The 25368-nt window shown below is 43.2% G+C and overlaps 1 protein-coding gene across 18 annotated transcripts in view; it reads right to left on the bottom strand.

Moving 5' to 3' along the window:
• The window catches only part of LOC130519843 (NACHT, LRR and PYD domains-containing protein 12-like), a 54347-nt gene that overhangs the window by 26596 nt on the left and 2383 nt on the right, over nt 1–25368 (bottom strand). For 9 of the 18 annotated variants that reach the window (XM_057023435.1, XM_057023430.1, XM_057023428.1 and 6 more), the window contains 7 exons: nt 24710–24823; nt 8315–8416; nt 7932–8044; nt 6007–7831; nt 3040–3213; nt 2476–2649; nt 1771–1944 (listed from right to left, as the gene is read on the bottom strand). In XM_057023435.1, coding sequence (XP_056879415.1) covers nt 1771–1944; nt 2476–2649; nt 3040–3213; nt 6007–7831; nt 7932–8044; nt 8315–8416; nt 24710–24822 — 2675 coding nt within the window. In that variant the 5' untranslated portion in view covers nt 24823. Of the gene's footprint in view, nt 1–709; nt 1566–1770; nt 1945–2475; nt 2650–3039; nt 3214–6006; nt 7832–7931; nt 8045–8314; nt 8417–24709; nt 24824–25368 lie in introns of those variants that run through there. The other 9 variants (XM_057023436.1, XM_057023431.1, XM_057023443.1 and 6 more) reach the window with 7 other exon arrangements.

Raw genomic sequence — 25368 nt, 5'->3', positions numbered from 1 at the left:
TGGACGAGGTGGTGAGGGACAGGATGGTGTTGAAACTGCGGACAATCATGGACAGTCCCTCCCACCCCCTCCATAACACAGTGGACAAACTGAGGAGCAGCTTCAGCAACAGACTCCTGCAGCCTCGCTGCTCCAAGGAACGGTACAGGAAGTCATTCCTGCCGTCCGCCATCAGACTATATAACTCATCCAAACCCAGCCAATAACAATAACTGTGTAATGTTCATGTTGTAATTTTATTTCTAATTTATTCTATATTTATGTATATATGCTTATAATGCTATAATATGTATATATTATATTATGTATATATTATATATATATATGCTTATAATATATGCTGTATATATGCTTATAACATTCTAATCTTATCTGTATTTATTTTTTCTGTCTCTTTACTCTGCATACGCTGCTACTATAATTCAATTTCCCCACGGGGATGAATAAAGTTCATCTTAATCTTAATCTTAATCTTAATTGGCCTCCACTCCAGCCACTCCTGGTAGTTCCTCAAAAACACTGAGTTTCTAGTGGATGCACAATCTGTGGAAGCCAACATAGAAACTTCTGAAGAGCCAAAGTTCTTGCAACAAAAATATAGTCCCCAATTAGGTTGTTTTGTTATCACACGACCCCGTCCCCATTATCTTAAGAGAATATAAAAGAATGAGTGGAGACAGAAGAGAGAATGAGACGTTTTTGGCGCGTGTCGCTCTTGATTTAGTGTTTATTTTTGCAGTAAACTTAAAGGAGGCCTTTTCACTTTATGTTTGATTACATTTAAGCTGATATTCCATTCTTGACATCTTTAAATTTACTGTATTCATGGGAGATTTATTTGGTCATTTTGCTTCTTTTTATTTCCTATTTCCCACATTTATTCATAGTTTTTATTAGATTGCAATAAATCCTATAACATTGAACAGACTGACTAAAGTCAAATGAGCTGCGGTTCCCATCGATAGCCGTCATTCTGATGGGTTTTTGCTGGCTGCAGCTGAAATATTCCAATGCTCCATGTCACAGAGACAGTAAATACTAAACCCTAAAGATTCTGAAGGCATGATGTAAAATAGTAACGTATAATACAGACATTTGAAGAGACAATGAAGAGAATGTTTCCATGCTTCTAAGAGTGGCCGAGGAGCCATTTAGAACTTTATAAAGATGCATTGTGTGATACCAGGAACTAATTTAACTTCAAGGCGAAGCTGCTTCTGCTTTGTCGACCATCGACTGATCTCCTGAAAGTCCACCAGCGCTTTTTAAAAACTGAATTTTTCATCTATGGAGGGAGTAGACGGCAGATGTTTCCACAGATGCTCTTCACCAGTGGTCAGTGAGTGATGCAGCAGATGAGCGGGAGTTGACTGGCTTCAACCAGCTACTGTCTCAATGTCTCCAGCCCATAGTGTGGATTCTCTACGAGATCAGACAGCAGCTTCACTCCTGAATCCTTCAGCTGGTTCTTACTCAGGTCCAGTTCTCTGAGATGGGAGGGATTGGACCTCAGCGCCGAGGCCAGAGAGTCACAGCTGATCTCTGATAACCTGCAGCGCTCTAATCTGAAAAATGCAGGATGAGGTTATACGGTGCAGGTCTGCATGTTATCTGCGTCAGTACTAAACCTACGTTAGTTCTTAGTTGGGTCAGACCTGAATTCACGATATTACAAGGAATGTTTTTAATGTGGTGCATCACAGCAGTGTGAGAACAGCCTCACTTCACCATCTTAGCAGCTGGTATATAGGTAGAAAAATGAAGACTGACCTGAGCCTCTCCAGTTTACAGTTTGGACTCTCCAGTCCAGAACAGAGCCGCTTCACTCCTGAATCCTGCAGCTGGTTCTCACTCAGGTCCAGTTCTCTGAGATGGGAGGGATTGGACCTCAGCGCCGAGGCCAGAGAGCCACAGCTGATCTCTGATAAGCTGCAGAGCCTTAATCTAAATAAAGAAGGGAAACTTTTATAAGGTTATAAGTGAAACCAGTATTCATCTGAAAGGTTAATCAAAGACATGATCTGTAAATATTTAATTTAGTTACAGGTTAAAAAATGATAGTAATATGTAATTACCACAATTCCAGCCTCTCAGGTTTGCACTGTTCCAAAGGAGAATATATATTGTTCTGGCCCTCACTCTTCCCAGGTTCTCCCACCTCTTTCCCTCCCATCTCATCATGGAGATCCATCTCACCTGTGGCTCATCTTTAAAGGCACAACCTGTCTTAGATGACTTCCTGTCTCCCTCACCATCTCCCACCTCGTTGGCTGGTGTCTACCAGGCACCCTCACCTAGTTTTGTCTAATTTTGGTTACCATCTGTCAGCTTTTTCATTGTCCTTAAATCAGTTTATCATGAATAAGTGGTCCCCGTGTGGCCCTCCCTCCTGAAGGAACTGGGCACAACACACACACTCAGAAAGTGTGAGGACCCTCGGATGGAATAATGGACATTTTTGAGAATGGTGTTTACCTCAGAGTTTCCAGTCGGCAGTTTGGAAAGTGGAGAAAACCACAGAGCAGCTTCACTCCTGGATCCTTCAGATTGTTGAGGCTGAGGTCCAGTTCTCTGAGATGGGAGGGATTGGACCTCAGTGCCGAGGCCAGAGAGCCACAGCTGATCTTTGATAAACTGCAGCTCCTTAATCTAAATAAAGAAGAGAAACTTTTATAAGGTTATAAGTGAAACCAGTATTAATCTGAAAGGTTAATCAAAGGCATGATCTGTAAATATTTAATTTAGTTACAGGTTAAAAAATGATAGTAATATGTAATTACCACAATTCCAACGAGAGGTTGGAATTGTGGTAATAAAACTGCAGTTAATCAATCTGAAAAATGCAGGATAAGGTTATACGGTGCAGGTCTGCATGTTATCTGTGTCAGTACTAAACCTACGTTAGTTCTTAGTTGGGTCAGACCTGAATTCACGATATTCCAAGGAATTTTTTTAATGTGGTGCATCACAGCAGTGTTGAGAACAGCCTCACTTCACCATCTTAGCAGCTGGTATATAGGTAGAAAAATGAAGACTGACCTGAGCCTCTCCAGTTTACAGTTTGGACTCTCCAGTCCAGAACAGAGCCGCTTCACTCCTGAATCCTGCAACGTGTTGAGGCTCAGGTCCAGAACCCTCAGATGGGAGAGGTTGGACTTCAGAGCTGAGGCCACAGAATCACAGCTGGTCTCTGATAAACTGCAGTCACTTAGGCTAAAATAACAATTATTTTGAGAGAAGACAAATAAAAATCAACATGTACCAGAGCAAAACACAGCTTACAAGCAACAAACCTCTGGTCCTGCACCGGCTTATCTGCCGTATGTTCCTATTTTGGGTTCTTTCAGGGCGGTTGGACAAGATCTACAGCGTATGTAAAGTGTGTGTAGGTCAAAATACCTTCCAAGTTTGTGAGACCACATTTCTCAATAGCACTCAACTCTTGTCAGGAGTTGGGACAAAGCGACCCACTCCTGATAGCTTGTGGGCGATGCTGCAGCGACCCTGCAATCCCTACACTCTCTGGTGAAACCAAATCAAAGGTTTTAGACACTGCTGGATGCTGGAAGGGTGGCTATAGTCTGGACGCATAATTCCCCTGACTGCACATTTCTCCAACAATGATTGGCAGCTGGTGTCACTTGTTCTCCAGATGAGAGAAGGAAAGAGAGCCCCCCCACAGTGGTTTGATTGCCCCACTGCAAGCTCAATGCTGCCAGAAAACATTGCAGGAGCATCAATTCCCCTCAGGGCATCAACAAGGAGCTCAGGAAAAGGTGCAGCTGCCACCTACTAGAGACAAGCACACTGAGCTGAGATTCAAAGCCCTCTCCTCCCAAGAGAAGAGCTTGTTTGTTGGAGGCTCTTCTGGGCGATACCTGGTGCCACAGCTCCAGCTCAGCCCGTCTCTGGAGCTGAGGTGGAGCTTAGCAAGTTTCATGGTTCTCCACCACTTCCTCTCGCTGAGGACCTTCTCAGCTGGTGGTTTCTGCTCCACCTTCCAAGTTGAGCAGGTGATACTTCTGCATTCCTGCCACCAGGGTCTCTGCAGAAAGAGTCTTCTCTACTGTTTTATATTAGATTGTAGAAAATTAGGATTTTTGGCTGATGTCTTAGATGTTGTTGACTAAGAGCAGGTTTTTCTTTAATAACATAGAAAGATTCGATGAGAAGAGCAAATGTATTATTTTATGAGCTACTTCCACTACTATTATATACACATAGATTTATCTAAAAATGTGTGAAAACTTATGGATGGAAACCTTTTTAAAATGGTTGCATTGTGTAGAATCGGTGCAGAATCAACTTGTTGACTTCTGATTTGGACTCCAATGGAAGTGAGGTGCAACAATTGTGGATGCTGAAAGCTTCAGATCTTCATGAAGGTTTCTGTGGTTGGACTGACCTGCTGCCCCTTTAAGAGGGAGGCAGGTTTGGGCTTCTGGCTGGAATGAAGCCACCTAAGATGAGAATGACTGCAGGCTTTCGGTACCAAGGTTTAACAGGGCGCTCATTTCACACTTGGGCTTTTCTCTTTTTTGGGATGGCTTTTCTCAGGAGAGAAGGGGCATGGCACACTGCAGCAGCTTTCTTTTGGGGTTTGCTAGTTTTCCTTCTGATCTTTAAAAGACAGGAAGAACCATTTTTGATTGGTCTGAATGTTTGGGCGGTTTTGTGGCCAGCCTAAAATAAACAAGACAAATCTACAACTGATACTTCCTTTCTAGTCATTGATGACCATCCTCACATGGGACAGATTTCCACAACCAATTTAATACTGCAAATCTGTCCTGTGTGGTCTTTTTTCTGAGAACTGTAACACTACGTTTATAACAAAGATCAAACATGGAAACAGTTATTGTCTAACTAGTTACACCTGGGAAAGTACTGGATCATCTCTGACTGACCTGAGCGTCTCCAGTCTGCAGTTTGGATGCATCATTGCAGAAGACAGTAACTTTACGGCATCTCTCGGGCTTTGGTTCCAGCTTAAGCTCAGCTCCCGTAGATGAGAAGGGTTTGACGTCATTGCTGAGGCCACAACTTCCCAATTACTCGTTGAAAGAACACTACCAGACAGTCTGTTGTGTATGAAACAAAAATAGTGAGTCAAACTTTGGGATTTCTCATCAACTTATCTGAGAATCTACCTCAACACAATGTAGCTCATTTCCTGGAAAAGCTAAATTCAACACCGTAGAGCAACAGTTTGAACGACCATCAGATCTGAAATGCAACTGAATTATTCTTAACATTTGTCTTATTTTAGAACAGCTCATAATTACTCAATATTTAAAATGATTATAGCAAATGGTTTAAAGAAACGTGCATCTTTTTATCTGTCTATCGGCTCTTTGGATATTTTGCATTTCATCCAATTTGTACGATCGTGCGTCAAGTCTTAATTCAGCGATCCGATCGATGACATCAGAGTCTCTGGTTGCATCGATTGCCCTCAGCTTCTGTTCTATCTGCCTGTTTCCCTTCAAATCATTTTCACTGCACCTTTTGTTGCTAGTGATGAAGTTGCCACCTAACGGGTGTGGAAAGGCTCAAACAACTTTGTGGGTCACATAAAGGCTCCAAACGGAACCGCCACAAAGACCTAAAACACCCATTTAAACCAACGAGGCCGGCTGTTTTTACGTTGAACAAATGAAGCAAAATAGTCACGTGTCATTAGTTAAAATGTGTTTTTCTGTTGTTAGAATATGATGTATACAAACAAACAAAAGTTATTTAATGACATGACAGTAATTTCATGATAGTCAGTTAACTTGTGGCTCCTATTATTCCTGCCTTATGTTGGTTTGTCTGGATTGACCTTTGAACTTATATCCAGCCAGTGTTGAACATTTCTGGATGAATTGTTGTTTTTTTAATTTATGGACGCTGCAATGGAGATAAAGAATTGAAGGAATGACCACTGGAGGGGGTATTGCTACCTGACATGATCCACTCGCTTGATTTAAACGCCGATGTCCGGCCCCAAAAATCTTTACTTACACGAACTTCCTGCAGTTCCTCACAGCTGGAATCAGGCGACGTCGTCCCTCCTCTGAGGTGTTGTACTGATCCAGGTTCAGCTCATCCAGAACCTCCTCTGACATCTGCAGCAGGTAAGCCAGAGCTGAACAGTGGATCTCTGACAGTTTCCTCTCTGATTTCTTCTCTGACTTCAGGAACTCTTGGATCTCCTGATGGACTGACTGATTCTTCATCTCCATCAGACAGTGGAAGATGTTGATGCTTCTGTCTGGGGAGAATTCATCACTGTTCACCTCCTTCAGGTTGTTGAGGACCTTCTGGATGGTTTCTGGGTGGCTGTTCCTCTGATCCAACAGTCCACCCAAGATCCTCTGATTGGACTCCAGAGAGAGACCATGAAGGAAGCGAACAAACAAGTCCAGGTGGCCATTTTTACTGTCAAGAGATTTCATTAGTGCTCTCCTGAGGAAGTCATCAAGAGATGTGAGTGGATTGTTTTTTGCAAACAACAATGTAAACCTGGTAAAGGGGTTTGGTTCAGAATATTCTAGGAACTTATTTATAACCGCTGTGTCTTTCCTGGTGTAAAGGTGGAACATGTAGACGGCAGCCAGAAACTCCTGAATGCTCAGATGAACAAAGCAGTAGACTGATTTCTGGAAGATCACACTCTCTCTCTTGAAGATCTCTGTACAAACTCCTGAGTACACCGACACCTCGGAGACGTCCAGTCCACATCGCTCCAGGTCTTCTGAGTAGAACATGATGTTTCCTTTCTCCAGATGTTCAAACGCCAGCCGACCCAACTTCAGAAGGAGTTCTTTATCAGCCTCAGTCAGTTCCTCTGGTCTCTGCTCTCCTCCATACTTCTGCTTCTTCCTCTTTATCTGAACCATCAGGAAGTGTGAGTAGAGGTCAGTCAGGGTTTGGGGCAGCTCTCCTCTCTGGTCTCTGGTCATCATGTCCTCCAGAACTATAGCAGTGATCCAGCAGAAAACTGGGATCAGACACATGATGTGGAGGCTCCTGGAGGCCTTGATGTGTGAGATGATTCTCTTGGACAGATCTTCATCACTGAACCTCCTCCTGAAATACTCCTCCTTCTGGGAGTCAGTGAAGCCTCGTACTTCTGTGATCCTGTCAACACACGAGGGAGGAATCTGATGGGCTGCTGCAGGTCTGGAGGTGATCCAGATGAGAGCTGAGGGAAGCAGGTTCCCCTGGATGAGGTTCATCAGGAGCAGGTCAACAGACGATACTTGTGTGACATCAGAGATGACCTGATGCTTGTTGAAACCCAGTGAAAATCTGCTTTCATCCAGGCCATCAAAGATGAACAGAAGTTTCCAGACAGTCAGATCTTCTGCTCTGATCTTCTGTAATGTTGGATGGAAAACATGAAGCATTGAGAGAAGACTGTGCTGCTCATCTCTGATCAAGTTCAGCTCCCTGCATGAGAGCGGAAGCACCAGACTGATGTCTTGGTTCTCCAAACCTTCTGCCCAGTCCAGACTGAACTTCTGCACTGAGAAGGTTTTTCCAACGCCGGCGACACCGTTGGTCAGAACCACTCTGATGTGTCTCTGTTGCTCAGATAAGACTTTGAAGATGTCCTGGCACTTGATTGGAGTGTCCTGGATGTTCTTCTTGGAGGTTCTCTCAAGCTGTCTCACCTCATGTTGTGTGTCCACCTCCTCACTTTGTCCCTCAGTGATGTAGAGCTCAGTGTAGATCTTGTTCAGCAGGGTTCCACTTCCTGCTTCATGAGTTCCTTCAGTCACATGTTCACATCTTCTCTTCAGACTCATCTTATGACCTTCTATCACCTCCTGCAGATCACTTCCTGAACATAAGTAAACCAATGATTTCCATCTATAATAAATCATCAACACAACTCCAAATTCATGACATCACAAATTAAATCTCATATTGAACAGTTTTACTTTGTTTGGGCTTCATTTCAGCATCTCCAGATCTGCTTCCAGATTGTGAACAAGAGGACTCTCCTGGTGGAGCTGCCTGGTCCCAGTTTGATAGGATGTGCTCCCCCCTCTCACTATGAAACACATCTCTATTAGTCCTTTGATTTATAGGATGAAAGAACCTGATCAAGACTCAATATTGTTCCAGCATTTATGTCTGAATTCATCTTTCAGTTTAAACCTGATTCTTGTTTCTAATCAACAATATTCACATTAAGTCTGTAACTCTATGACTGTCTGAGGTTTAAGTGTTAAACATCTCCAATAATAAACTCACAACCTGCTGCTGTTAATGTGACTAACAGCTGGCACACAAACACATCATCACGCTTTAGTTTTCTTACATTTGGCCTGAACTTCTGAAGGTTATTAGTCGTTGTTTGGACTGGTCACTCTTCAGGGACACCCAGCTGGGCACTGTGGACTCTGCTCTGTCCCCGTCCATCCTGAGGAAACATCAGAAATAGTGATGAGACTGTGATGAAGGTAAATAATCTGGAGAGGTTGTAGTTCAATAATCCCAATTCACTGCATTTTTATCAAACAGGAACATTTCTAATCCATTCTGGATAACAACTGAATCAATAAATCAATGATGTCTCTGTATAATTTTCATGTTTTCAGAGTTTAAGCTGCTTTTTTAACTGTTCCCTGCAGTGAGAAAAGAACTGGCACCTTTTCCAGCCCCTCATCCTGTAGCACTGAATGTGCTCTAAAGTTCTTTCCAGAGCAAACGTCTCTGCACTTGCAGCAACATGTTGTAGTCATGGATCCGTGAGGAGAACCGGATACAGGAAACGCCCCCACTTTGATCCCAAAACCCAACTGGTGGCCAACGGTGGTCCGGCAACGACGGGGACGCTGGTCCATCGGGCCGACAACACTGGTTTTCCACAGGCCAACATGGTGAAAGGACTGTCTTCAGCTCAGCCACTAAATTATCTGGTGCTACATAAACATACTAGTCAGGACTTTTTAACTTCCCTCCTTTGTTCCCCTCTTCAATTATTTCTATGATCCAAGTCCTCAAAGATCACTGCTCTATTTAAAATAGATGAAAGAAATGACACCCACTCCTGCATTTCTTTCACAGTGGTTCCACAACATAGAACAATAAACCACTGTGAGAAAACGTGCAACATGAACCCAAAATCCTGTTGGTGTCCTGTGATCCTGTGTTGATTTAGTTAATTATTTTTTAAAGTTTATTGTCTTAAATAATACCAAAATATCCAGCTGTAACCTGGACTGTTGAACAACTCTAATAACTTTATGAGCTTTTCACCTGTCACAAAAATGTCGCTCTTCCTGCTTTGTCTGAAGAGAATAGTTTCACTTTCACTTTTAAAACCTAATCACAGCTTTATGGCGTATATATTACTGCCATTAAAGCATTCTGGGAGGGTTTAAAGTTCTTTTAGGATCAGTAGCAAAGAGCAGAAAAATAAACTAAACTTCACTTAGAAAGACTATTCAACTATAACTAAAGCCAGACTATAAGAATGTTAAATAAGACCTATTCATTTATAATGTATAACGATGTTTTGTGCTAAAACTAAATATGAAGTCTCATTGATTCAAATCTTGATTTTATCTCCAAACACAACTGTCAATTCTTTTCAATAATGCTCTTCGTTTCCACTCACCTTGTCGGTGTTCAGTCTTCCTGCTTAGTCTGAAAGGAATACTGTGAAAAACTGGTTTGTTGGGTTCCCAGTTTCTGGGACCGTTGTTGCTGGTATCTACCTGCAGGGGGCGTGGAGGAGCCGCTCATCAGCCACAGCTGGCCCCGCAGACACACGCGCCTGCGGTCTCTCTTCAATCTCCCGTTAGATTTAAGGACAGAACTCCCGTCTGCCAGCGGCGGAGGGTTTTCGGCCTCATCGCCAAACCCTGACTTCTGTGGCTTGACTACTTTTGAGAGTTTTCCTAGCGGACTTGTTTTGGACTCTCTCGAGGTCTCTGCCTCTCTGTGAACGCGGACCGAACTGTTCTTGTTCACTTTAAAATAAAGACGCTTTTCGGACACCATTCTCCACCATTATTCAACCTGGTTAAATAAATAAGATTTATGATGCTTGACAGGTTTGAAAGACTTGTAAAAGCAGCATATTTCTGCAGCCCTGGAGTCCAGGAGGAGCAGCAAAGGTCAGAATGTGTCGGAGCGCGTTTAACTATTGTCTGCAGTTCCACGCGTGTCCACCGGGTGGCGGTAAAGCACCACATGATATTTCTCCTTTTTGGAACTTCAGCTGCGTTGAGCTTTAAATCTTCACCTGTCGCTCCCTTTAAGCTCTAAACTTTGCCGTTCTGAGTGTAGTTTGTTGATTTAATATATCTGATGAATTCTGATGACGACTGAAACTGTCAATGACCAATAGAAAGTTCGTCCATTTTTCTATTGTGTCACACATTTTCATTATTTGTCATTTTTGGGTCTAAACTGGCCAGTTCTGTGAGCTGTTTTGCTTTTTCTGTGCACCAGATGTTCCAGGCAGGTTCCATCATCGGACACAGACGGAGACAGGTCACATGACAACAGTCAGCCTTTAGTTCTTTATTACAGGAGGATCTGGTTTATATACAGACACGTATCTGCAAAATACTAAAAAGTCTATGAACCCAAAGTACTAAAAAGTCTACATCCACGCACACGCGTGTATTAAGTGTTTATACACACGTGTGCGCGTACGTGCACACTGTATATTCATCTAATAACTGTTAGTTTCTAAAACAGCAAAGTAGAGTCACTGAGGCACGGCTTCACCTCCTTTACACCGAGGTTTCCCTGAGCAGGTGTGATGAACTGTTGCAGAAGGAAAAGCATGGAACATGTTAATAACCGCACACAACAACACTCAGGTTTATTGTCTGACGGCATCAGTGTCTCTGGTTGCATCTGTCTGAAGAGCATTGTGAAACCAGGAGCAGTGTAAATGAGGGGGGGGGGGCAGTGAGTGGATGCTGCATTCATCAAACACACAATAGTCAGAAGAGAAGAAGGAAGAACAGAAGCCCGTGTTCCTCAGTGTTGGTGTGGAGACGCCTGTTTGGAGGAGCAGGAAGCAGGCTGGACTCTTCCAGCTGGCTTTAATGCCACTTCTCTCCTGAGAACCTCCCAGCAGCTTTCTCTCCACCATCTTTTTACGCTGAAGCTTTTTGATCATTACAGGTCAGATGTTCTTGGACCGAGGTTAAAAAGGTTTGTTCTTGTGCTCGGAGCGAACCGACGATCCTCTAAAGTCAGGCATCCTAAAGGTGGATGTTTTCTGAGGCGTGGAGGCTTTAAAGTGGCGCTTTTACCCACTTGTCCTCGTTCTGTTGGAAACTTGATCCAAAAACCTTTTCTGGAGCTTCATGTTCTGCTTTTTTGAAGGAATGAAATGGTTTCATCAGCGCTGCCGGGGGCTGAGCAGGCTTCATGAATCTGAAGCTCTGAGATCCTTTAAAGATCTCCTGGAATCAGCAGATGGGGGTTTGATCAAAAACGGTAAGAATCAGTCAAGCTATCAAATCTTGACTCAGTCCAAGCGTGAACCAGTCCATCCAGAGCTGATTATGGCTCAGCCAGGAGGAAAGCACGGCCTGGGGGGGTTCATATGGAGCAGGCACACTCTGGCTCTATTGCTACTGAAAACAGCCCTTCAGCACAGCAGCCTGAAATACAGTTCTGGAGAACACCTGTTCCCAACAGAACCTGTTTAAAACGGGACCAGTAAAGATGCCCGGCGTGACCACGACCACAGGGAAGAAGAGATCGCTCAATCAGCCCGGCCATTTCCAGAGGGGGATTCCATCAAACACTGCATGCTTAAAGTTTGTGATCACGTTTGCCCAGACAAAAGGCAACTCTTTTGAAACGTGAGCCTGAGCAGAAACACCATTGTTGTTGAACCGCTGCTCCTCCACATCGAGAGGCATCTCCAAAGGGAGGTGTCCGGACATGTCCCACCGGGAGGCGGCCTCGTGGCCGGCCCAGGACCAGGTGGAGAGATTACATCTCTGGCCTGGCTTGGGAGCGGCTAGGAGTCCCCCCGGAGGAGCTGATGGAAGTGGCTGGGGAGAGGCTGTCTGGGCATCCCTCCTGAAGCTGCTGCCCCCACGACCCGGATAAGCGGAGAAAACGAAACGATAACTCATAATTTTGGCTACTATTAATAAATCCAACACATTTTAACTATTGCATTCATTAACCTGCACTTGGTTTTTTTAGCTTAAATGTAGATAATTTATTCAATACTTTTTACTAAAAGTTGCAGTTATTAAAATCTACTCAATTATATTACATGTCACTTTGTTGCCATAATTTTTTTAAGTAATCAGAGTGCATGGCCTAACGAGGCTAAAGGGAAGGTAAAAGTATATTGGGAGGCAAAAGAGAGGGAGAAATTTGGTTAAGGAAAGAAAAGAATCAAGGAGAAGTTGGAGTGAAGAAACAGAGGGGAAGAAGGGAAGGATGAAAAGAAGAGGTTAAGTTCAAAAGAGGGGAAAGGAAATTCAAAGTAAAAATAAGAATCCCAATATATGAAAATAACTTAAAAAGGAAAAAGCAGGGGAGAGGTTATAAAAAGGGAAACACAAATTCGATAAGAAACAGAGGGCGAAGAACAAATACAAAGGCGAGATACAAAGGAAGGGAGGGGACACTTAAATTGAAAAGAAAAAACATTAAAAGCAAAAAGCGAGAGGAGTATAAAAGGGGAAACAGAAATTGGACACCTCAGAAGGCCCACAGCCACTGAGAGAGCAACATCTAGAAAAATAGAAGGGAAATAAATTGGAGAAGCTAAAAAAGAAAGAAACCTAATTAGGAAAAATTGTATCTTATAATCACAGATAATTGAAGAATTTAGGGTTAGGGGTTAACCCTAACCTTAACAAAACTTTAAATGATTAGGATACGGGAAAAGGGAAAAAGCAAAAAGGGACCATTGTGAAGTTGCTGCTTGTTCTGCCAACAGGAGCCAGTTGTTGATGTCTTTTGAAATTCCTGTATAAGCCAGAAACCAGTCATCCACATCTAGTTTATCTGGGGTCACTTTAATACCTCTTCCTTTGGCTACAAAGGAGAGTTTGGGCTCAGTCTTTTCACAAAATAACAAAACCCAACAGGTATTGCTTTTGCTGTTTCCGGTGAGATTAACTGTTATCACGAATTTACTGTCATCATAACCGACCTTAAGCAGTTTCCTCTGGTGTTGAGCTGTGGGGCTAGTCGTCCATGATCTCCAGTCATGACCTTTTGGATCTGCAACTAGATTCGCCCACTTTCCTGCATGTGATGTGCTGCCTGTAGTTACATACCAAGGATAATCTTTCCATGCTGCAGCATTGTTTCTACCAAAGATGCTAGCTCTGCTAAGGCTGGTGAAAGGAATTGTCACGGTTGTGCTTGCATTTGATGGCAGACACACCTGTGGTGCTATGGAAGGAGCGCTGCTGTTGTCACATTGGTCCTTCAGGTTGTTATTTACGCTTCGCTTGTCATGACGTATTTTGGTAACGTTCAATCTTCGACCTGGGGGTTCCCAGAGGTACCATACAAATAAAAACACGCATATGAAGAGAATAGACACTCCAACTCTCTCTGTCGCCACCTGGGAGTCATTTAAACTTATTGGGTTTCAACTGAGTTGGAGACCTTGTATAACTATTATGATTATCAGGAATACTATGATTACAGCTAGCACCGAGGCTAGCATACTACAGCCCCAGCCAATCCTCTGGATTTTTCTGTATTGGCTTCTGTCTATATTTACCTGCTGCCGTCCTCGTAGAGTTTGTGAAACCAGTACACTGTTCCTGAACAGCAATAGATCATAACCTGTTGAAATAGCCCCCCTAAGTGAGGTGGCTCTGAAACCTTCACTGACTTTCGGGTCTACCCAGACTCTATTCGTCTAAGTCCACCCTATTATCAGACTTTGCATCACCTTCCCGGTTGGAGTTTTCAACAGAAATGACCTTCTTGCAATGAGTGAGGTGTACCCAGGTTGATCTTTCAGCTATTTTAGCAGCAGTAGGTGTAGACAAAAGAACTTGGTCAGGTCCTTCCCACTCAGGTGAATACCAGTGTTTCTTTTTTACGCTCCTCACTAGGACCCAGTCGCCTGGCTCCACCGTTCTGTTGGGAGACAGAGGGCGTCTCAGTTTCATGACCTTGCTTTTGTTTTTCTAACATTCTTCTCATGTAATCAGCTAGATTAGACTCATCATTTGTCTCCCAGTAGTTTGTGAACTGAGGAAGCCTGTACGGTCTTCCAAATAAGATCTCATAAGGAGTTAGGCCTGCGGTGCTTGTAATGTTTATATAGAGCTTAGCCAAATCCACACATTGTCCACGGTCTCCCCGTCTCTTCCATGCATTTCTTCAGTCTGTTTTTAATAGTGCCATTAGTTCTTTCAACTAAGCCTGCGCTCTGAGGATGATAGGAGCAATGGTGTTTTAAATCAATATGAAACATAACACTGATCTTTTTAACAACTTGATTTACAAAATGAGTACCATTATCACAGTAATTTTTTTCTGGGATACCATATCTGGGTATGATATCTTTGCAGAGTGCTTTAGCAACTGTTAGCGCATCTGGGTTTTTTGTTGGAAATAGTTCTATCCATTTTGAAAATGCATCTATTATGACTAGACAGTATTTTTTCCCTTCACTTTTATTTAATTCTATGAAGTCCATATGTATAGTTTGGAATGGATATTGGGGAGCAGGAAATTTTCCTCTTCTTGGTCTCAGATTTCCTTGTGAATTGTGTCTTGCACATGTCAGACATGTTCTACAAAAATTTTTTGAATAAGAATTACCGTATTGGCCCGAATATAAGACGACCCCCTCTTTTTCGAGACTCAAGTTTGAAAAAAGACTTTTTGAACACCAAATTTAATTTTTATACAGAAAATAATTACAGTACACCTGAAACAAATGATTATAACAATATATTCGAGAGAAAAAGCATGTTATTTTGCCTCATTCAAATCATGCAAAAACTGTCTATCACATCTTAATATCTGAACATTTAAATATGTAAACTAAAGTGCAATCACATTTGTAAATGAATGGCTTCTGGTTTTTGAAATGTAAATAAACCAATCTACTGTGATAAAACAACAAAATTGCAATAACTGCATTAACCATCAAAGTGAAGTCTAACTGTAGCTGTAGTCTTGAAACAAATCTGACTAAGGAAAAACATTGCAATGAAATAATGCAAACTGGTTTAAACTTGAGAGTCGCTGAGATCTGTCATGTCAGAACATTACTCCTCACAAACATCCTCTGGCTCCTCCCACAGCACGTCATCCTCACTGCCCCAGGGCATTTGATAGGCAACATTTCTTAAACCCGTGGATGATGCTCTTTGGGGAAACTGCATCCCACGCGTGGAGGATCCACTCACAGAGCAAACGTACCGGAGGCTTCTGGATCTCTCCTGTCGGTGTGAGTGCGTGAGAGTGGGTAAGACAGTGGGTAAGAGTGCTTTTCCTTAAGTTGATCACATAGCGCTGAGAGGAGACAACAGCTCTCCAGGGTCAGAGGGCAGGCGCTGGGCTAGACTTGTTCTGCGTCGCAGCGTTAGTCCGTTACGCCGCATCATTCTTTTCCACCAGCCGAGGCTCGCTCTGAACTCAGCCGTGGGTGTTTAGCTCTTCGGCTATTTCCACGGCCTTGAGCTGAATGACAGCTCTGCTGATGGGCATCCCGTCCTTTCGTTTCTCGTCCACGTACGCGCACACCCTCCTGTCGAGCTCTTGGAAGCGGCCGCTCTGAGGACCACGGAAGCTTTTCTCTGACTGTGAGCATTTTTTAGGTGATCTTTTTGAGCTCTCCATCTCCGTACATTACACTCTGTGACACCATATTTCACAGCCGCTTTGCAATTGTTTGAAGACTCTGCCTCATTTATCACCATCATCTTGAAGTTTGCATCATAACTTCTCCTCAGCTGCCGGTTAACCTGGCCGATCTTCGACCCACTTCTCCAGATTGTCGCTACGTTTCTCTATTTTCTGTTATCTCTTCTCTTTTCTTTCTTCCCGTTTCTTTCTTCCCTATAGCGTCATTGGGCTCCACTCCAGCCACTCCTGGTAGTTCCTCAAAAACACTGAGTTTCTAGTGGATGCACAATCTGTGGAAGCCAACATAGAAACTTCTGAAGAGCCAAAGTTCTTGCAACAAAAATATAGTCCCCAATTAGCTTGTTTTGTTATCACATGACCCCGTCCCCATTATCTTAAGAGAATATAAAAGAATGAGTGGAGACAGAAGAGAGAATGAGACGTTTTTGGCGCGTGTTGCTCTTGATTTAGTGTTTATTTTTGCAGTAAACTTAAGGAGGCCTTTTCACTTTATGTTTGATTAAATTTAAGATGATGTTCCATTCTTGACATCTTTAAATTTACTGTATTCATGGGAGATTTATTTGGTCATTTTGCTTCTTTTTATTTCCTATTTCCCACATTTATTCATAGTTTTTATTAGATTGCAATAAATCCTATAACATTGACCAGACTGACTAAAGTCAAATGACCTGCGGTTCCCACCGATAGCCGTCATTCTGATGGGTTTTTGCTGGCTGCAGCTGAAATATTCCAATGCTCCATGTCACAGAGACAGTAAATACTAAACCCTAAAGATTCTGAAGGCATGATGTAAAATAGTAACGTATAATACAGACATTTGAAGAGACAATTAAGAGAATGTTTCCATGCTTATAAGAGTGGCCGAGGAGCCATTTAGAACTTTATAAAGATGCATTGTGTGATACCAGGAACTAATTTAACTTCAAGGCGAAGCTGCTTCTGCTTTGTCGACCATCGACTGATCTCCTGAAAGACCACCAGCGCTTTTTAAAAACTGAATTTTTCATCTATGGAGGGAGTAGACGGCAGATGTTTCCACAGATGCTCTTCACCAGTGGTCAGTGAGTGATGCAGCAGATGAGCGGGAGTTGACTGGCTTCTACCAGAAACGTCTCAATGTCTTCAGCCCATAGTGTGGATTCTCTACGAGATCAGACAGCAGCTTCACTCCTGAATCCTGCAGCTGGTTCTGTCTCAGGTCCAGTTCTCTGAGATGGGAGGGATTGGACCTCAGCGCCGAGGCCAGAGAGTCACAGCTGATCTCTGATAAGCTGCAGCTCCTTAATCTAAATAAAGAAGGGAAACTTTTATAAGGTTATAAGTGAAACCAGTATTAATCTGAAAGGTTAATCAAAGGCATGATCTGTAAATATTTAATTTAGTTACAGGTTAAAAAATGATAGTAATATGTAATTACCACAATTCCAACCTCTCAGGTTTGCACGGTTCCAAAGGAGAATATATATTGTTCTGGCCCTCACTCTTCCCAGGTTCTCCCACCTCTTTCCCTCCCATCTCATCATGGAGATCCATCTCACCTGTGGCTCATCTTTAAAGGCACAACCTGTCTTAGATGACTTCCTGTCTCCCTCACCATCTCCCTCCTCGTTGGCTGGTGTCTACCAGGCACCCTCACCTAGTTTTGTCTAATTTTGGTGACCATCTGTCGGCTTTTTCATTGTCCTTAAATCAATTTATCATGAATAAGTGGTCCCCGTGTGGCCCTCCCTCCTGAAGGAACTGGGCACAACACACACACTCAGAAAGTGTGAGGACCCTCGGATGGAATAATGGACATTTTTGAGAATGGTGTTTACCTCAGAGTTTCCAGTCGGCAGTTTGGAAAGTGGAGAAAACCACAGAGCAGCTTCACTCCTGAATCCTGCAGCTGGTTCCGACTCAGGTCCAGAACCCTCAGATGGGAGGGATTGGACCTCAGCGCCGAGGCCAGAGAGCCACAGCTGATCTCTGATAAACTGCAGTGTTCTAATCTGAAAAATGCAGGGTAAGGTTATACGGTGCAGGTCTGCATGTTATCTGCGTCAGTACTAAACCTACGTTAGTTCTTAGTTGGGTCAGACCTGAATTCACGATATTCCAAGGAATTTTTTTAATGTGGTGCATCACAGCAGTGTTGAGAACAGCCTCACTTCACCATCTTAGCAGCTGGTATATAGGTAGAAAAATGAAGACTGACCCGAGCGTCTCCAGTTTACAGTTTGGACTCTCCAGTCCAGAACAGAGTCGCTCCACTCCTGAATCCTGCAACGGGTTGGAGCTCAGGTCCAGAACCCTCAGATGGGAGCGGTTGGACTTCAGAGCTGAGGCCACAGAATCACAGCTGGTCTCTGATAAACTGCAGCGACTTAGGCTAAAATAACAATTATTTTGAGAGAAGACAAATAAAAATCAACATGTACCAGAGCAAAACACAGCTTACAAGCAACAAACCTCTGGTCCTGCACCGGCTTATCTGCCGTATGTTCCTATTTTGGGTTCTTTCAGGGCGGTTGGACAAGATCTACAGCGTATGTAAAGTGTGTGTAGGTCAAAATACCTTCCAAGTTTGTGAAACCACATTTCTCAATAGCACTCAACTCTTGTCAGGAGTTGGGACAAAGCGACCCACTCCTGATAGCTTGTGGGCGATGCTGCAGCGACCCTGCAATCCCTACACTCTCTGGTGAAACCAAATCAAAGGTTTTAGACACTGCTGGATGCTGGAAGGGTGGCTATAGTCTGGACGCATCGTTCCCCTGACTGCACATTTCTCCAACAATGATTGGCAGCTGGTGTCACTTGTTCTCCAGATGAGAGAAGGAAAGAGAGCCACCCCACAGTGGGTTTGATTGCCCCACTGCAAGCTCAATGCTGCCAGAAAACATTGCAGGAGCATCAATTCCCCTCAGGGCATCAACAAGGACCTCAGGAAAAGGTGCAGCTGCCACCTACTAGAGACAAGCACACTGAGCTGAGATTCAAAGCCCTCTCCTCCCAAGAGAAGAGCTTGTTTGTTGGAGGCTCTTCTGGGCGATACCTGGTGCCACAGCTCCAGCTCAGCCCGTCTCTGGAGCTGAGGTGGAGCTTAGCAAGTTTCATGGTTCTCCACCACTTCCTCTCGCTGAGGACCTTCTCAGCTGGTGGTTTCTGCTCCACCTTCCAAGTTGAGCAGGTGATACTTCTGCATTCCTGCCACCAGTGTCTCTGCAGAAAGAGTCTTCTCTACTGTTTTATATTATATTGTATAAAATTAGGATTTTTGGTTGATGTCTTAGATGTTGTTGACTAAGAGCAGGTTTTTCTTAATAACATAGAGAGATTCGATGAGAAGAGCAAATGTATTATTTTATGAGCTACTTCCACTACTATTATAGACACATACTTCCATACTGTCTTAGATTGCAAGCTGCATTTATTGCATCGTTCATAGAAAGTCATATTTGTGAGGAGAAAAACTCCAATAAGGTAATTTTCTTTAATGATCATTACAACAGAAGGAGGCGATGAACAAACAGATTTATCTAAAAATGTGTGAAAACTTATGGATGGAAACCTTTTTAAAATGGTTGCATTGTGTAGAATCGGTGCAGAATCAACTTGTTGACTTCTGATTTGGACTCCAATGGAAGTGAGGTGCAACAATTGTGGATGCTGAAAGCTCCAGATCTTCATGAAGGTTTCTGTGGTTGGACTGACCTGCTGCCCCTTTAAGAGGGAGGCAGGTTTGGGCTTCTGGCTGGAATGAAGCCACCTCAGATGAGAATGACTGCAGGCTTTCGGTACCAAGGTTTAACAGGGCGCTCACTTCACACTTGGGCTTTTCTCTTTTTGGGATGGCTTTTCTCAGTAGAGAAGGGGCATGGCACACTGCAGCAGCTTTCTTTTTGGGTTTTCTAGTTTTCCTTCTGATCTTTAAAAGACAGGAAGAACCATTTTTGATTGGTCTGAATGTTTGGGCGGTTTTGTGGCCAGCCTAAAATAAAACAAGACAAATCTACAACTGATACTTCCTTTCTAGTCATTGATGACCATCCTCACATGGGACAGATTTCCACAACCAATTTGATACTGCAAATCTGTCCTGTGTGGTCTTTTTTCTGAGAACTGTAACACTACGTTTATAACAAAGATCAAACATGTAAACAGTTATTGTCTAACTAGTTACACCTGGGAAAGTACTGGATCATCTCTGACTGACCTGAGAGTCTCCAGCTCACAGAGAGGATCCTGGAGAGCACCACAGAGCTGCTTCATTCCTGGATCCTTCAGCTGGTTCCAACTCAGGTCCAGAACCCTCAGATGGGAGGGATTGGACCTCAGCACCGAGGCCAGAGAGTCACAGCTGATCTCTGATAACCTGCAGTGTCTCAGCCTGGAAAAGGAATAAATGGGGCAAATAAAAACACATTTCTAAATCTGAAAATGAAGCGAAAAGCAGAAAATGTAAAGAAATTTAGAAAAGACCAACAGAGGCCTCCTGACCTGAGCGTCTCCAGTCTGCAGTTTGGATGCATCATTGCAGAAGACAGTAACTTTACTGCATCATCTGTCAGGCTTTGGTTCCAGCTTAAGCTCAGCTCCCGTAGATGAGAAGGGTTTGACGTCATTGCTGAGGCCACAACTTCACAATGACTCGTTGAAAGAAAACTACCAGCCAGTCTGTTGTGTATGAAACAAAAATAGTGAGTCAAACTTTGGGATTTCTAATCAACTTATCTGAGAATCGACCTCAACACAAATGTAGCTCATTTCCTGGAAAAGCTAAATTCAACACCGTAGAGCAACAGTTTGAACGACCATCAGATCTGAAATGCAACTGAATTATTCTCAACATTTGTCTTATTTTAGAACAGCTCATAATTACTCAATATTTAAAATGATTACAGCAAATGGTTTAAAGAAACGTGCATCTTTTTATCTGTCTATCGGCTCTTTGGATATTTTGCATTTCATCCAATTTGTACGATCGTGCGTCAAGTCTTAATTCAGCGATCCGATCGATGACATCAGAGTCTCTGGTTGCATCGATTGCCCTCAGCTTCTGTTATATCTGCCTGTTTCCCTTCAAATCATTTTCACTGCACCTTTTGTTGCTAGTGATGAAGTTGCCCCCTAACGGGTGTGGAAAGGCTCAAACAACTTTGTGGGTCACATAAAGGCTCCAAACGGAACCGCCACAAAGACCTAAAACACCCATTTAAACCAACGAGGCCGGCTGTTTTTACGTTGAACAAATGAAGCAAAATAGTCACGTGTCATGAGTTAAAATGTGTTTTTCTGTCGTTTGAATACGATGTATACAAACAAACAAAAGTGATTTAATGACATGACAGTAATTTCATGATAGTCAGTTAACTTGTGGCTCCTATTATTCCTGCCTTATGTTGGTTTGTCTGGATTGACCTTTGAACTTATATCCAGCCAGTGTTGAACATTTCTGGATGAATTGTTGTTGTTTTTTAATTTATGGACGCTGCAATGGAGATAAAGAATTGAAGGAATGACCACTGGAGGGGGTATTGCTACCTGACATGATCCACTCGCTTGATTTAAACGCCGATGTCCGGCCCTAAAAATCTTTACTTACACGGCCTTCCTGCAGTTCCTCACAGCTGGAATCAGGCGACGTCGTCCCTCATCTGAGGTGATGTACTGCTCCAGGTTCAGCTCATCCAGAACCTCCTCTGACATCTGCAGCAGGTAGGCCAGAGCTGAACATTGGAACACTGACAGTCTCCTCATGATTTCTTCTCTGACTTCAGGAACTCTCTGATCTCCTGATGGACTGACTGATCCTTCATCTCCATCAGACAGTGGAAGATGTTGATGCTTCTGTCTGGGGAGAATTCATCACTGTTCACCGCCTTCAGGTTGTTGAGGACCTTCTGGATGGTTTCTGGGTGGCTGTCCCTCTGTTCCAACAGTCCACCCAAGATCCTCTGATTGGACTTCAGAGAGAGACCATGAAGGAAGCGAACAAACAAGTCCAGGTGGCCATTTTCACTTTCAAGAGATTTCATTAGTGCTCTCCTGAGGAAGTCATCAAGAGATTTGATTCGTTTAGAATATTTTAGGAACTGACTTATAACCACTGTGTCTTTCTTGGTGTAACGGTGGAACATGTAGACGGCAGCCAGAAACTCCTGAATGCTCAGATGAACAAAGCAGTAGACTGATTTCTGGAAGATCACACTCTCTCTCTTGAAGATCTCTGTACAAACTCCTGAGTACACCGACACCTCGGAGACGTCCAGTCCACATCGCTCCAGGTCTTCAGAGTAGAACATGATGTTTCCTTTCTCCAGATGTTCAAACGCCAGCCGACCCAACTTCAGAAGGAGTTCTTTATCAGCCTTAGTCAGTTCCTCTGGTCTCTGCTTTCCTCCATACTTCTGCTTCTTCCTCTTTATCTGAACCATCAGGAAGTGTGAGTAGAGGTCAGTCAGGGTTTTGGGCAGCTCTCCTCTCTGGTCTCTGGTCATCATGTCCTCCAGAACTATAGCAGTGATCCAGCAGAAAACTGGGATCAGACACATGATGTGGAGGCTCCTGGAGGCCTTGATGTGTGAGATGATTCTCTTGGACAGATCTTCATCACTGAACCTCCTCCTGAAGTACTCCTCCTTCTGGGAGTCAGTGAAGCCTCGTACTTCTGTGATCCTGTCAACACACGAGGGAGGAATCTGATGGGCTGCTGCAGGTCTGGAGGTGATCCAGATGAGAGCTGAGGGAAGCAGGTTCCCCTGGATGAGGTTCACCAGGAGCACGTCAACGGACGATACTTGTGTGACATCAGAGATGAGCTGATGCTTGTTGAAACCCAGTGAAAATCTGCTTTCATCCAGGCCATCAAAGATGAACAGAAGTTTCCAGACAGTCAGATCTTCTGCTCTGATCTTCTGTAATGTTGGATGGAAAACATGAAGCATTGAGAGAAGACTGTGCTGCTCATCTCTGATCAAGTTCAGCTCCCTGCATGAGAGCGGAAGCACCAGACTGATGTCTTGGTTCTCCAAACCTTCTGCCCAGTCCAGACTGAACTTCTGCACTGAGAAGGTTTTTCCAACGCCGGCGACACCGTTGGTCAGAACCACTCTGATGTGTCTCTGTTGCTCAGATAAGACTTTGAAGATGTCCTGGCACTTGATTGGAGTGTCCTGGATGTTCTTCTTGGAGGTTCTCTCAAGCTGTCTCACCTCATGTTGTGTGTCCACCTCCTCACTTTGTCCCTCAGTGATGTAGAGCTCAGTGTAGATCTTGTTCAGCAGGGTTCCACTTCCTGCTTCATGAGTTCCTTCAGTCACATGTTCACATCTTCTCTTCAGACTGATCTTATGACCTTCTATCACCTCCTGCAGTTCACCACCCTCTAAAACAAAGAATCCTTTAAATCCTTTTACAATTGTCATCTACAGCAGTAACACAGATGTCCTCAACTGGAAAATATTCTGTCATGTTTGAATGATAGAAGCAACAGTCGGGTCATGACCCATCTCACTGTCACTTTGAAATGTTATGTCTTCTTATGTAGACCTATTCTTTTATTTCATTGGGTTTCAATCTAATTTAGTCTATAACAACCATTTCCATGTCTTCCAAGAGTTTGCTTGGACTAAACAGCTGGTAAAAGCTGGATGATATTTAGAAAAACACATCAAACCTTCTCCAAACACATCATACTCAGCAGACCCATTGTCCTGTAAAGGTCACCTGCCTTCAGCTCTTTAACACTTTCCAGAACTAAATGACTAAATGTTGCTAAATACTGTCTAAGCATTTAGGAAGGTCTTCAGAGGGTCCAGGGGTTCCAGTGGAACCAAACAAGAGCTCTCTGGATCTTCTCTTGCACATTGTAAATACACAAGTTGTTCCTTTATTCCGACCCAAAAGTATCTTAATAATACAAATGTACAAGCTTACGTGAGACGCTGTTGTTCAGGTCGGCGGTCTGCAGTTCAGTTCTCCATTTCTTTTCACCCTCGGGACAGGAGGAATCTCCAATGGAAGCAGACCGTTTCTGATAGCTGTCAAAAATGGGAATAGTGGTTATACATGTCTACTGGGCGTTAGCAACGCCTAAGAAAGGCTGCGTTCACTTCTACTTTCAGTTTGCTCTGACAGTTGAAGATTGAATGAACACTGAGCAAAAAATATAAAGTTATTTACGTTCTAACAAGCTCGTTTAGTTGGAGAAAAGTGTATTTGATCTAAGTGTTTAGTGGCTTTTCCTCATTGTGAATTTATGTTAAAAATAAAAGTGCCAAATCAGGAATATAAACTCATAGAATAGAACAAAAGTTCTCCATTTATGCTCCAAATACAGTAGTCTGGTCTCTGAAACTGATCATTAAATAGCACAGAGGTCACGCATATTCAAAAGCTTATTTCAACCATTTAGAAATGACTGATATTGTTGTCTATGGGTTTATTAGAACCAGGAGCCTTATAAATAGACTTTTTAATGAATTTTCATGACATGTGGTGGAACAGTGTGGCAGAACAAGCTGCACAGACCTGCCATGTCTTACCCATCCGTATCTAAATGGAGAGCTGGAGCACTCTGCAATGATGGATATTGTTGGGAAACTTTAAAATATATGCCTAGGAATTTTTGTGAGATGATGTTAACCCATGTAGGAGAAATGACCAGTTAAAAACACAAGCAATTTTCAGTTTTAAAAGATTTACCACACTAAAATTAACATGGGAGTTAATGGGAGCGAACGCCTGACATGTTGGTGCACCGTTTCATTTTAAGGACCTGATGAATTTCATTTTTCACGATAATAGAGGCTAATACCTACAAAATGATGTTTTGTATGGTTGTGAAATGTTCTAAGGCAGAGTTATGTGGTTCAGAAAACCTTACTTTAAAGGTGAGCCTTGAGGTCCAATACCGAAGGTGATAGGTTCGTGTTTGGACCGGTCACTCTTCAGGGACACACAGCTGGGCACTGTGGACTCTGCTCTGTCCTCGTCCATCCTGAGGAAACATCAGAAATAGTGATGAGACTGTGATGAAGGTAAATAATCTGTAGAGGTTGGAGTTAAATAATCCCAATTCACTGCATTTTTATCAAACAGGAACATTTCTAATCCATTCTGGATAACAACTGAATCAATAAATCAATGATGTCTCTGTATCATTTTCATGTTGTCAGAGTTTAAGCTGCTTTTTTTAACTGTTCCCTGCAGTGAGAAAAGAACTGGCACCTTTTCCAGCCCCTCATCCTGCAGCACTGAATGTGCTCTAAAGTTCTTTCCAGAGCAAACGTCTCTGCACTTGCAGCAACATGTTGTAGTCATGGATCCGTGAGGAGAACCGGATACAGGAAACGCCCCCACTTTGATCCCAAAACCCAACTGGTGGCCAACGGTGGTCCTGCAACGACGGGGACGCTGGTCCATCGGGCCGACAACACTGGTTTTCCACAGGCCAACATGGTGAAAGGACTGTGCACCGTTTCATTTTAAAGAGCTGATGAATTTCATTTTTCACGATAGTGGAGGCTAATACCTACAAAATGA

The sequence above is a fragment of the Takifugu flavidus genome, unplaced genomic scaffold (assembly GCF_003711565.1).
Source record: "Takifugu flavidus isolate HTHZ2018 unplaced genomic scaffold, ASM371156v2 ctg226, whole genome shotgun sequence".
Taxonomy (NCBI): Eukaryota; Metazoa; Chordata; class Actinopteri; order Tetraodontiformes; family Tetraodontidae; genus Takifugu; species Takifugu flavidus.
The sequence above is the reverse complement of the archived record's forward strand: the minus strand, read 5'-3'. Positions and strand labels throughout refer to the sequence as shown.